The sequence below is a fragment of the Stylophora pistillata genome, chromosome 9 (genome assembly GCF_964205215.1).
Source record: "Stylophora pistillata chromosome 9, jaStyPist1.2, whole genome shotgun sequence".
NCBI lineage: Eukaryota > Metazoa > Cnidaria > Anthozoa > Scleractinia > Pocilloporidae > Stylophora > Stylophora pistillata.
Window position 1 is genome coordinate 8,661,678 of NC_142527.1, and position 13,428 is coordinate 8,675,105.

The 13,428-nt window shown below is 37.3% G+C and overlaps 2 protein-coding genes across 3 annotated transcripts in view; one reads left to right on the forward strand and one right to left on the reverse strand.

Annotated features, from left to right (window-relative positions):
- Positions 1-656: 656 nt before the first annotated feature.
- Positions 657-10,605, reverse strand: LOC111340686 (olfactomedin-like protein 2A). Of its 2 annotated transcripts, none has more exons than XM_022947571.2 (8): positions 9,800-10,605; positions 4,824-5,170; positions 4,598-4,747; positions 4,175-4,297; positions 3,586-3,699; positions 2,438-2,708; positions 1,853-2,094; positions 657-1,428 (listed from the first exon to the last, which is right to left on the reverse strand). In XM_022947571.2, exons 2-8 carry the CDS (start codon positions 5,137-5,139, stop codon positions 1,181-1,183), a joined length of 1,464 nt encoding a protein of 487 aa, XP_022803306.2. In that variant the 5' UTR covers positions 5,140-5,170; positions 9,800-10,605; the 3' UTR covers positions 657-1,180. The 2 variants fall into 2 exon arrangements, with proteins under 2 accessions (XP_022803306.2, XP_022803307.2); XM_022947572.2 differs by lacking the exon at positions 9,800-10,605 and adding an exon at positions 6,213-6,773.
- Positions 10,606-11,688: 1,083 nt separating this feature from the next.
- LOC111340679 (sushi, von Willebrand factor type A, EGF and pentraxin domain-containing protein 1) overlaps positions 11,689-13,428 on the forward strand; it is a 28,544-nt gene continuing 26,804 nt past the window's right edge. Inside the window, exon 1 of the mRNA XM_088733943.1 lies at positions 11,689-12,432. Coding sequence (XP_088590069.1) covers positions 11,748-12,432 — 685 coding nt within the window. The 5' untranslated portion in view covers positions 11,689-11,747. The remainder of the gene's footprint in view (positions 12,433-13,428) is intronic.

The following is a 13,428-nucleotide window of genomic DNA, read 5'->3' on the forward strand; positions in this document are numbered from 1 at the left end:
TCAACTCCTTGGCTGCGCTTTGTAAATAGCCCACTGGTCGCCTCCTGCCAGTGGAGATTTTTAAGCAATTAGTTAAACCTTTTTTAACCCCCTCCCAGTTAGCTCAATTGGCTAGAGCACCGGATTGTGTTGTGCGGGAGGTCGAGGGTTCGAACCTCGGCCGGACCAATACTCATAGTCTTAAAATAAGTGAGAAGAATTTGCTATCTTTCTATAATCAAGAAATGGATAGATATTCTAGAATAAACCGTAGTCCCCCCCCCCCCTCCCTGCAGGGTTAAGGGTAGGAGACGTTAATTTCCCTGGGTGGATTGGTGGGAATTGTCCCTCAAAAGTCCCTATGGGGAGTGGTCAATTAACCTATGTATGTATGTATTCTGCATTTGTCTAGGCAGTGTGTTGTTTATCTTTTCTCATGGGATTTGTGTGATGCTAATTAGGTCGGATACACAGCCCGACACCTCCATCAACGCATTGCTGAAAACATAAGTTCGGAAATCGCTAGACATTTCTTAGAAACTCACAGAAACAACAACTTCTTGAAAGAAAACCAATTCACAGTTTTAAGAAAGTGCCAGGGCAAATTTGATTGTTTAGTATTTGAAATGCTCTTCATCAAGAATGTTAAGCCTCGTTTAAATATCCAGACGGACTCCATACGTGCGAAACTTTTGTTTATATTTTTAATCATCTTTTTCTCGCGTTGTGGTTTTTAATCAGCTATTTTTTTTTTAAGTATTTATAGACTGAAATTCACACACATATATTTTTTAACTTGATAATGAGGTTTAGCCAACATCGAAACGTTGTCGTCTTTTAGCAAATTTTTAATCTTAAAATGATTTTAAGAAATGTTTTATCGCAACTTTTTATTGTTAAATGCTTTTCAAAATCCCTTCTTGTTTGTTTTCAAAAACCATCCCGTTTACAACAGTCAACAGTAAAACGGAAAGTTGAAAAACGATTTGTTTTCAAAAAAAATCCTTGTTTAAAACTATTTTCAAAAGTCTCCGTGCCCACCAAAGTTTTCGGGGTCTTTTTGTGGATAACCGGTGAAAGCGCATCAAAACCACACGTTTTTCAATGAAAACGCAGTAGTGTGGAAAGGACCTTAAAATAAATAGCACTTTACATCAGATTTAAAGCGATCGATCTGTCCATTAACGACGATAAAAATGAATTAATTCCAAGTGAGGGAGTAAGTCAGCTGTCGGCTATTGTCCCAAGCGTACAATAGTTTTTCTTTTGGGTTGTAGTCTACCATGGAATTGTAGCCATACTGGTTCCTGAACTGTATATTGGGGTTCCACTGATTACCAGTCTTTGTGTCATAGGCAAAGTTGATGGTAGTGGGTTGGGCATTGTAACTGTCGATGCAGTAGATCACTCCACAAGCCATGAAAGCGTTGCCCATCGAGCCCATACTTTCTGCGATAAGAACCAACACAAAGAAATAATTTGTAAAATTAATTGCCTTTTCTTCTTAATTTGAATTAATTTGTATTGGAAAGACGTTCATTTCTCAGAAAAATTAAAAAGAAAGTGAAACAAATCCTGAGCGTCCTTTTAAATGCCTAGATTTTGATAATAATGTCAACTAAAATGAGTGCTAAAGAAGCGGCATGTGGAAAAAAACGCGACTGAAGGTTCATTTAACAGTTCTCAAGGCTTGCTGTTCGCTTAATGTCATTTTCATATAAATGAAACCCAAAGCTGCTTTCAAAATCCAAATTGAATTTAGCAATAAAATATGTTCAATAGTACGTTTCCTCTAAAAGGATGTCGCATTTCACGGCAGTATTACGTTGCAAGAAATCTCTTTGAGTTGCCTTTGATGTCTAACATGACTTACCTGTAGACAAGTTGTAGGTGTTTACTACGACGTCCCCTTCAATTTTGGAGGCAGACAATCGATTGCCATTCCCTGTATTGCCCCATAATACCCATAAACCCTGCTCGTCTACTGCCAGGTCCACCCCACTGTATCCACCCCACATGTAGGTTATACGTCTTGGTGAGTATCCACTTAAAGTGATGTTGTTATCGATGTTGCTTGTGAGCAAATTGTACTTTATAATAAACTGGCTATTTTCCCTGCAAAGAAATGCGAGAAATCGTCTAAAAAGTAATTGGGGAATAAACCAAAACATCTTGTATTGATTATTCATTGTAGAAGGCTGTCTGTAAATGAGTAATCAAATGAACCAAGCGAACACAGCTAAGTCCAGAAGTAACTGTTATTGTGATCCATGGGGAAGTCTTTGAGATTCTTTAATCAATTGCTGAGTAGTCAATGAAAAAATTCAAACAAGGAGAGGGAACGCCAACGAATTCGTCTCCCGTGTGTTTAGACATGGAACTTTAAACATTTACTTCTGAGAAAGATTAGAAATAAATAAATAGCTGAGAACGAAAAAATAGAGAATGTAGGAGAAACCTATTGTAATAGAGGTGATTTCCATACACCACTGCCCCTGTTCCATCCCATTTGAAAGGAAGAGTGTAAGTTTTGCGGGTCACTCCTGCTTTGAACTTGTCCAGGCTTTCAAATTCCTCAAGTTGGTTATTAGAGTAATGACTTCCCATAGCGAATATGGTGTCGTTACCCATGACACCCAGCGGGTCTTTCATCCAAGCGCCTTGAGTGGGAGATTTATTGTGGTGAGTAACAGGATTGCCAACATTCTTTAAAGTCGAAGTACAACTGACTGTGGATAGACGACAGAATTCATCATCTTTGAACATAGAAAATATCAAGTAAAAGACCACAGATGACGTCAAAATGTGGTAAAAGCGAAAAAGTGGCACACGAGGCGCACTCGAGTGAGCTGTTGATGTCCTTTTCACATTTAAGATGTGTCCTGTGATCTACTGCTGTACATACCAAGGGCCACATGGAATCTATTTGAATTGAGGAATTTAGGAATTTCATTTGTTCACCACGGGAATGGCAGTAGAAAGGAACAGAACTTTAGTCCGGAAATTGACACCTAACCCCTTCGTACCCACCATCTCACCCCTGGGAGGACATCCACCACACAGTAATCTCGTGCGGGGGAAATTAACGTCTCCTACCCCTAACCCTGCAGCAGACGGGACCTACGGTATTATTCATCCTTATCCGAGAAGACTAGAATATCTATCCATTTCTTGATATTATAGAAAGGTAGCAAATTATCCTCAGGTATTTTAAGACCATGAGTATTGGTCCGGCGGGGCTCAAACACTCGACCTCCCGCGCAACACAATCCGGCGCTCTAATCAATTGAATTAACCAGGTGCGGTTATAATTATGAAAAAAGGACAAACGAAAACTTGTTAATGCCCAGGTCGTCTATGCGTCTGCCCTCCAATAGATCATGAGTAACAACCAATTAAAATGTACATGTGTATGATTCAGCGTATCATATAAATTGATTCTGATCATGACAGCAGTAGCCAACTCGACGATCACATGCCACAATTTTTAACAGTATTTCGAAGCATTTCTTTATTACAGACGCACTTTATTCCTTATGTTTCTGATCTTCTCTTCGTATGTGTAGTTTATGTTACATGCAATTTATCACCGAAGTAGTTACTGACCGTTTTCACATCGAATGCCTCTGTAATTTGGTGGGCAGGTACAAGTGTAGCCATTGATACCATCCACGCATGTTCCACCATTAATACAAGGGTTGCTTGCACACTCATTCACATCTGTCAAATAATCATATTCACGAAAAGAAAAATCGTTATCTTAGATGGGCGGGCGTGATATTCCTAACCATCCTCATCGTTCGTTTTGTAAGTGTCTTTTCTGTTGATATTTTTGGAGAGTATTTAATATAAACGAGACATCTATAGGAGCTTTTCAGTTACTAGTTTATCTATCCATGTATTTAAACATTAAGCATTTTTTTGAGACGTGTCATCATTAGGACGACTCAAAGTTAACAGCCCCATGAACTTACTTTCAACCTAGCCATCTACTTTGTTTTCTCTTCATTGCAGAACCCATCTATTTCTACAGTTTTGACCGTCATTCGTACAATAATCGGGATGATCATGAAACAAGTACTACAAACCAAAGATAATAACCATTCTTATGGACCTTATGAGATACTTGGTAGCTGTCAACACCCCTCTCATGCGATAGCCCCCCACCGTTTATCAAATTACTCTACATCCTTACAGGTACAGACTTTTCCATCTCCACTGAAACCAGGTCTACAAAAACAACTGTACGAGCCTTGAAGATTCTGACACGAAGCATTGACGGCACAAACGGGGACTGAAGCAGTGCACTCGTCTGCGTCTACATTTCGGTGAGAGAAATCGAAAAAGAACATAAGGAATCAGTTCTTAGAAGAATGACTATCGCTATTAGTTAATTAATGGATTGATTCCATTCTACTTATTGAAAATTGACTTCCCAAAATTATCTTCGCGACGATTTCCATCTAAAACTTTCTTAAAGTTTCCTAACTCGGATGAAAAGGATGTTTCTGAATTTTATGGGGAGTCAATGTAACTATTTAGGATTAACTATGGTTGCCAACCTTAGAAAAGGTCACTAACACAAGTAGTGCAAAAACAGTATGCGTTAAAAAGTTACCTTCTGTGTCCATGTCGCAGTAAGCAAGTACAGACTCCTCTTTCATAATAGAATTAAGCCAGTGTTTTCCGCTAACCGCCTGTCCATCCTCACTCGCCTTGATTTCTTTGCATGATTCAGCGGGTAGCTCTGGAATGGAGCCCAAGGGGACTAAGGAAAAAAGGCATAAAACCTTTTTTTTTTTCTAATCAAAATTCAAAATTTTACTTTAGAACTATACATTTACCTCTTTTTCTATCTCGTTTGAAATAATATCTGTTGGGATCCGGTACAAAATCCTCAGGTTTGGCTTCTTTAATCCTATTGCTGAACTCACAGGTTGATTGGGAGAGAACGTAATTGAAACTTTGACATGTAACGTCTCTGTAACAGGCCTTCAAGCACTCGTGACCGAGCGATACGCTCATCGTTTTGTAAATGTGACCCTTCAGCATCATGCCTGTGACAGAATGTTCTGCTCCAGCCCTGCAATCATGAGCACTTGTCCTTGGCGAAGATTCACAAAGCAACAGAAGAACTGCGAGGGAAACGAACCGCGCCATTGCAAAGCCACTTTATCGATCTGACTACGATCTGAAAAAAGTTATAAACCTGAGATTGGTTTATCTTAAGGAAGAGCTTATGAAATGAAATAGCTCCAAGTAGAGAACTTAACCCATTGCGCATGGTCGGTCTATCGTGAAAACTTTACATTACCCAATGACGCGGTGAAATTTCATCTGTTTCAAATTTAATTTTTGGTCTTATTAAGTATCTTCACTTCATCAGTCTAAAGCTCCACGTATTTTCGTCCAAAAAAAAAACTTCCCATAATGTTAGCTATGAAGATGATGATAAGGTTTTGTCTTACTTAAACTTCAAAGAAAACGATTCAGCGAGCTGTGAAGCTCAATGTGAAGACACAATTGATTCCACCGTTATGGGATATTGCTGGTTTTGGGACACTATTATTTCACTCTTGAATAAAGTTTAAAATAATGCTGCGTCTTAAAGACTTTTTGTTGGGCTTTTGAACATATTTATGTGCCGGCTACTTGATTTTATAAGAAGATTTTGGACAAAATGAGATGACTTTATTATTAAAAAGGACTGATTTTGAGCAGGTGCATCTCATCATATTCGAGATGGTTTTTTCATCATCTTCTCACTTTCTTCATATCTACTAGGCCGTAGGGTAATATTTGACATATACGCTGCTTGCATATAGACACTGTACATGGGCCGTTTGTATCATTTATTTTCAATTTAGCTGGACCTTTTATCTAAACGTTCATTTTTGTGAAGAGTGTCAGGAGAGCCGAAAGCTAACAATGGAAGGACATTTATTTGATCAAATAAGCCCTCTTACAGAAAAAGCCTGATTGCGTAAAACCGAAGGTGGTTCGGGTTAGACATCGTGTAATATGCAGGCCATATGTGTTCAGCCTTCATGATTACTACTGACTAAAAAAAAAAAAAGTATTCCACTAAGTATCAAGCGAAGGCCGTTGACCTGGTGCCGCGTATGAAAATCAAACATTTTAAATCTGTAGCCCTGCAGCAAATCTTTAGTGTGAACGTGAAAGCACATGAATGATAAGTGTGTGATGTAAAGACACAAAATCATTTCTCTTACCGGATATTTACACGCAAGTCCTTTAAAACGACACCTCAAACTATTGATATTTCAGTATGTATTGTTTAGCAGTGAGTAAGTTCGTTTTGGGTTGGAACTCACAAGAAATAACTGTAGAACAAGACGAACAGCGTCAATCTTGAGAAACTAATAATACAATGTGCCAAGATACATATGCAAAGATGTAACAACCGTCCCTACCACCGAGATCAGAATGCAAACATTTTTTTGGATTCAGTAGTGCACCACTTCCAGCTGTCTAATTCTGACAGCGCAGAGGAGATAATTATTTACTTCGTTCAGAACATTTAATAAGATCTCGGGCTTTTCAACTGGGTAACGCTATCAATTTCATGAAAAATTCAAATGCTGCGAAAAAACTAATTAACGAACCTTATTAAAAATTTATCATATTTTTGTTGGGTGTCACCATTCAGCAATATTGAATTTTTGAGAGCTATGGCCGTTTCCAAATCTTAAAAGCGAACTTTTCGTTTTATGCATCTTGGCAATTAGTTCTATATGACCATGTCAGTTCGATGTCATTATCAAACTAATTTATAGAATCCTTCGTATACATGGCAAATTTAAGTTAGTTTGGTTTTGATTGTTCATAAGCGCAAAGTACTCAACGAAACAGTAGAATGAGAAAGTGGCTTAAATTAAATAAAACTTAGCCAAAAGTGTGAAGCATTTATTAGCCATATTTCAAAAGCTGATGTCAGTGGTATTGGTTTATGTAGATTGGTTGATTACTGCCAAGGGCCAGTTTTATGCGGGTCTTTTAGTTAATCAAGTATGTACCACGCGAGAAAGGCATATATCACTGATATAATAATTTTAGTTTCCAGTTATAATTCTGAACACGAGTTATCTCGCAGATGGAATAGATCGCTTTCCTAAAATTTGATATATTGGGTGACGTTTTCTTTAGTAAAGGGCAATTCAATTTTGACGCAGTACGTGCTTCAGGTGAATTGATTAATGTGTGCCATTGAATTGGAAAATTTTAAAAGAAGTAAAGAATTTTACGTGCATACACTTACTTATTTTTTGTTTTAATATTTTTTATATGTACAGTCATGACCTTGCCTTAACCTATACGTTTTACAATGTGGAGATAAAAATATATGTTATCCTATAAGATTTCAAATTAGACAACCCATAAAGAAAGTAAACAAACAAAAAACAAAACAAAACACGAGCCTTGCAATCGAGTCAACTAATGCAAGACAAGAGATCTTTTGCACAGGGCTACTTTGCTTTCTAAGTTTTTCCTATTTGTGTAACTGAATAATAATGGCAGTTCAAAACCCTTTTGGAACTCAGACTCGATGAAAAGCATCTTTTCATGACTTTGGAAATGGCATGCTGTCCAGTCGCCAAAAGCTAGATTCATACCAAAGATAAAAGTTTTAAAAAGCTTTCATTGTCTTCCAACACGCGTGAACGTACTGACGATGAATCCGTCGTGATAATTTCGCGCCGCAATATAGGAAGCTGTTCAGTTAAAAAACATTACCAAACATAAACATTTTAAACAGGTGTCGATGTCTTCCAACCAATATGCATGTTTTGGCGATGAATCATCCGTGTTGATTTCGTGCAGCAATATTGGAAACTCTTCAGACAAAAATATTATTTTGTAGCAAACACTAGGCTTCCGCCATGAGATTTTAGCAATTCTTTCCAAAATATCTTCAAAGGAAGTTGCGTTTCGCCTCAAATGTTTTATTTGTTTTCTTGTTTGTTCATTTGTCCTTATTTTCAAGGACATATAACGGAAAACTAATTGATATTTGTGCCTCTGGAACAAAAACAAAGCAACACCAAGCAAAGAAAAGAACCAAACAAAGCAAAACCTACAAAAAAAAAAAAAAACAAACCCAAGCAAAATGAAAGGCTAGCTCTTTTTTTTTCAACGAGTTCCTTAGGATTAAGAACAAACTGTTCCTTATGTATGATGCATGATCCTCGCAGTAGAGAGCACTATTTATGCAATAGCGAAAATCAGACCTGAAAAAAATCAGGCCCAAACTGTTCCTTATAGTGTTAATTACACCTGTAATACATAATGCATAGAACGGGTTCACGATTGATGTCATTTGCAACCAACTTCCATTCAAAAACACTTGAGAAGATAGAAGAATCATGAGTTTTTCGTCTGAGAATCTTTGAAAACTCTATACAATTCCTTATAATAAATTGTATGAAGCTCTCTGGGATAGTTACAGTGCAAGCCCTGTGTCTTCTCATGGGAAGCTGCAGAGAAAGGACCCGTAAAGCGTATAAAACCGATAAGGAACCAAAACAATCAGTCTCACAGGGAATGGCAATACAACCAAAGTAATGATAACAACAGCCAGGCACCTGAATTGGGCCAATAAGTTTTATTCACTCCATTATTGTCCCAATAAATGTGAAGCAATCCATAATGCATCAATGGTTACCAAGAACTAATGAGGGCATGTCCATGAATGACCTAAACCGACTCACAAGAAGTACGGCCGCTAGACTTCATTGCTTTACCAAACATCAACCCATGCTACTCATTCTGACCTTTCCATAAGCTCCTCTGGGTTATCTTTCGAAAGAACTGAGACCCAAACGCTACTAAAAGTGAATAAAACAGATTTGGAAGACATAGCCCTTAGACGCTTTATTAATCTCGTCAACTTTAAAAAAATATCATTCTTGGTTATAAACCCAACCAATTCATATATATCTTTATTACACCACTCGGGCAGTCAGAGGGCCAATAACTAAAATCAACCAATCAAAATGCTCTATTGCCGGTCAATATTCTCTCACTATTGGACCGGGTCCCGAATGGTCCCGAATGATGCCGCACTTGTGTCCCTTTGAACTTCAGTCGTATAACAAATCTCTTATTAACCAAGCTTGCTCGGGACCATACTGGAATAATATCGGCCCACGGTCTTTTTTGTACGAACCTCGCTGCGCTCGGTCCGTACTATCAAGACCTCGGGCCGATATTCTCCCAGTACGGCCCTCGCGCTTGGTTAATAAGATATGTGTATTACCTTTTCATCAGTAAAATGACAGGAGAAATATTGCTTGTACGAATCGTTTCTATGTTCCAATTACATGTAAACGGTGCAAGTGTAACTCTAGACGGTCGTTCCTATTCTAGGGTCTCCAGTAATGTTTTCTAGGGGAGGGATTACTTCAGAACAGTTTCTTTAACTCAATTGATGAGCCCTCTCATTTAAACTCTTTGTTAGTGAATAAAAATTTCTTATCTTTTTATGCTTTACTTAATTAAATAGCTTTTGAATTATTAGGCGCATCCAAGATCTCATTGCGTCTTTAATTTGGCATCGGTTAAATTTTTGCCGTGCAGCGAGCGTAGCAAGCGAGCAGCAATATAATCAGGATTTAAAAGAATATGGGGTCTGCGAATTCTCGAAGTCATCACTTTTTATCTGAATACATCGCAGCTTGTGTTTAGCGTTGACAGTCAATCGTCTTGTAAATCTACTTTCCTAAATAAAGGCAAACTAATAAATCGCGAGTAAATTATGGTAAATCTGCTATCTTAATCACTGATCAATGAATAACTCTACCTTGCGTAAGTTGACACACCGGTAAGCCGGAAAGCAAAAGGCAGTTGACCTATGGTGTTCGTAGGGCCTGTGTAACTCCTGCCATTCGCTATCGCTTGTAAATCTTCTGCACTCAAAGTTAACATCTTATTAGGATATCTCTTAATGACTTTCCTTTGCGATGTAATGATAACGGTTATCCTTAAGAGGTCATTTCCCCATCTGTATGTTGTTCAGGTTTGTCAAAGCCGCGGATGAGATTGTGTTAAGGAAAAATTGCTGTTATGAATAGCAAATATGTAATTAACTCTGGTCTAGTTCATTCATTTCAGCCATTGTTTACGGAATAGTAGTTATAAAAAGGATACCTATAAAACATGATATGTGACTGCAATTGATAGAAGATCAGAAAAATAATAATAACAAGTAAAGGAATTTAATGAAGGAATTAAAAGTTATTACTAAGGATAGGGAATATCTTTTAAAAAAACTATTATATTGTCATAAAAATAAAGGAACAATACAGAAAAGAGATGAGATAAATATATTCCTCTCGTAAGTTGTATGACGGGCTTTCTTTAACCGAATGCACCTCACGTAAAGAACTGACGAGGTGGAGAATATTGATTTCGAACATTGGTTGACGCTAAAGCGAATAATGTATACAGATAATGCTTATAAACGTTTACTAGTGTATCTAAAAGATAGTAATGTTGCGGCAGATTCTATTAATAATGACATAGTTTGCGCAGTGATTCATCTACCTGCGTGTTCCAAGACTTACGTGGAGAGGCATAACTCTGACGTTAATTCCTGTGGGAGAGAAAGTATATATTAAAGCAGAAAATAGCGCGTGCACAGAAGAAAAAATACTGCCTTTTTCAAGAAATGATCGAAGAAAATGATCTAAATCATTTCGAAGAGTACAGAAAAGGATATGTAACCCTTCCTTTATTTCAAACAGTTGAATGAGTATAGGCGTTATCATTTCATTATTAGATTTCGATGAAATTTTCCAGTCATTCCCGACAAAAGCAATCAATTTTCATTTTTAATGGCTCTTTTCATGAACCCGTCAGTAATATCATTAGCTAAGGTCGCGTTCATAAGTCAGATAACCTAGGCTGCTGTATTGCTCAAGTACTTCAGTTTGGCCACCGTAGTCTTTTCAACTTTTCAGTACAATATGAATAAATTCGATCCTAGGGTTAAACAGAAAGGTTGGATTTTCATTCATCGATTTTTCTTCTCTACAATTTTTTCGTAAAACAATTATTGATTTTTTTTTTGTCGATTGTTGATTACCCAGGCGAGCAGCTATACAAACTCATTAAGAAATGTGACAATTTAAGTACGCAATCTAACTTTTATCTTTACAATGCTTCATTCTTAAATTCCAAATATAACAAACTAATTCTTCCAAGATTGCAGTTTTAAAGTCTATTTCTTTTTGAAAGCATCATCATTTCAGGAAATAAAGAACGCTTAAGACAGGAAAATGAAACCACGACGAACGAAGACAGGAAAAAATATATCTAAGACAGAGACATTGACACTAAAATGTAATGTCTACTAATGAGCATTGTTTCCGTCAAGAAAGAAAGGAATTTGGAAACTCACGACGTGACTATTGTTGAGATTTCTTCGATAACACTTGAATCCAGTAACAAAAATTGAAGGAGAAAAGAAAAGGCAAGAGAAAAGGAGAAAATATAGAAAGAAATACATAATTTTGAATCGTGATAGGGCTGAGAAAATTATTCTTCGAACACAGCTGCTATCAGAGCGTGAGAAAAAGTTCCAAGATCACAGATATTGTTTGGAATTACGGACCTCACAGCTAAGTAAACATTACATCTGAATGAATTAGTGAAGTGCTTGGAGTTATTGTGAAAAAGGCAAAGAGGCATATTTCAAGTACTTCTTCTGCTAAGATCAAAATTCCCTATCTTGGCAGTTAAAAAGCATCATGAAGGATTGTTTGATCCTCCTTTATCTGGCCGTTTTTTTCTGCAGCTCCAGCGTAGATGGCGGGCTTCTGGATGATAAAGCAAAAATTCTTACTGATTTTAAGGCAAAATACAACAACAGCCAGTCTGATATCATTTTTCTCATGGATGTCTCTGGCAGCGTGAGCAATTATGGTTTCCAATCGGAGAAGATTTTTGTCGATAATCTTCTTAATGAGTTCAGCGTAGCCCCCTATTCGACACGAGTTGCTGTTATCACATTTGGTGCCGATGTTAAGACGGACATTAACTACATTGACATTAGCCCTCTATCAAAAACGCATCAAAAGTGCGAGTTTCAGCCTTGGTTTCAGTACAACGTGAAGCATCGTTATGGACGGGCCACAAACATGAGAGATGCCTTCCAGACAGGCATAAATATCCTTCAAAGCGCAATGGATAATCAGCGACGGAGGAGCGGGGTACACACCGTGGCAATCATGATAACAGACGGATGGTGGAACAGAGGTAGTCCTGTAGAGAATGCGAACAGACTTAAAAGTTCTTACGCGACGGACATAATCACAGTAGGAGTAGATGGCTACAATGCAGGACAGTTACAACAGTTGGCGAGCTCAAATGATCTTGTTCTTGGTTTCCACACCTTCACGCAGTTTCGAGAGCTTGCAATGTTTATAAGAGGAGGTAAGGGTTGTAGTCCATTCCTTGAATGTTTTTGCACAAAATATCTATTTCGAATATATCTAAATTTGATAAACAAGGACCAAAAGTTAAAGGACTAAATGCTCAGTTTTTTCTTAAAAATACCTTTTTAAAACGAAGTATTTTCCTCTTCCTTTGTGCTCGAACTCCTAGGAAAAATCAAATAATTGAACGACTGCAGCGCATTTTCTCTTATTCTTGTACATTGTCAGGTTATCCAGCCCCAGATAATAGAACTCTTAAACCGGCCTTGAACATGATGTGTTTGGGGCTCACTTAATATAGGAATCTCTGTTAAAACGAATCGCCAGTTTTAATTGCTTCTTTGTTGTCCATGAAATGAGATTGCCAAAGTTTAAGGTAATCCATCCATTCGGTGTAATCATTTCAGTTTTCATTTTTATATGCAAGTAGAAGTGTGGTAAAAGTCCAAATTGTAAGTTGTAATGATAATATTAGTAGCAATGTCTTCCTTAACATATCAATTTTCTTCTTAGAAAGGCTAAATTACCTTTCTATTACTCAGCTTTTACTGTTTCATTGTTTTTATATATTTGCTCAATTTTTGGCCACAATTAAGTAAGAATTAGCACTCGTATTTTTGTTCTTTAAGACTTCACTTTGCTTTACGGTGTGCTCATCTATCCTAAATTGCTCTGAGATTCATTTAAGAGCATAAAGTTTGATACAATTTGGTTTGTGGTCACCTTTATAAGTTTAAGTTCTTAAATATATTTTGGCGGGGGCCTAGAAACATTTGGATGCCGTTTATTGTTCTAACATTATTTCTGGCAAGTAATTTGATTTCCCAGTGATACTATCAATATTGTTCAGCCATGAAAAAGAAAATAATAATGAATGTCCCAGTAAATTAAAAAAGAATTAGTTCTCGAAAAGAAGGTTATCAACCGGATATATACATGTGCATGATGTTGGTTTCCCTGTAGGATAGTACGATACCCAATATGCGATACATAT

What these genes read in the sequence shown, in the direction of transcription:
- LOC111340686 (XM_022947571.2), bottom strand. Translation starts at nt 5,139, where the DNA reads ATGGCGCGGTTCGTTTCCCTCGCAGTTCTTCTGTTGCTTTGTGAATCT. An exon ending in AGATGGAAAAGTCTGTACCT is followed by an intron (nt 3,700 to 4,174) that starts GTAAGGATGTAG and finishes ATTATTTGACAG; the next exon opens with ATGTGAATGAGTGTGCAAGC. An exon ending in AATCACCTCTATTACAATAG is followed by an intron (nt 2,095 to 2,437) that starts GTTTCTCCTACA and finishes ATTTCTTTGCAG; the next exon opens with GGAAAATAGCCAGTTTATTA.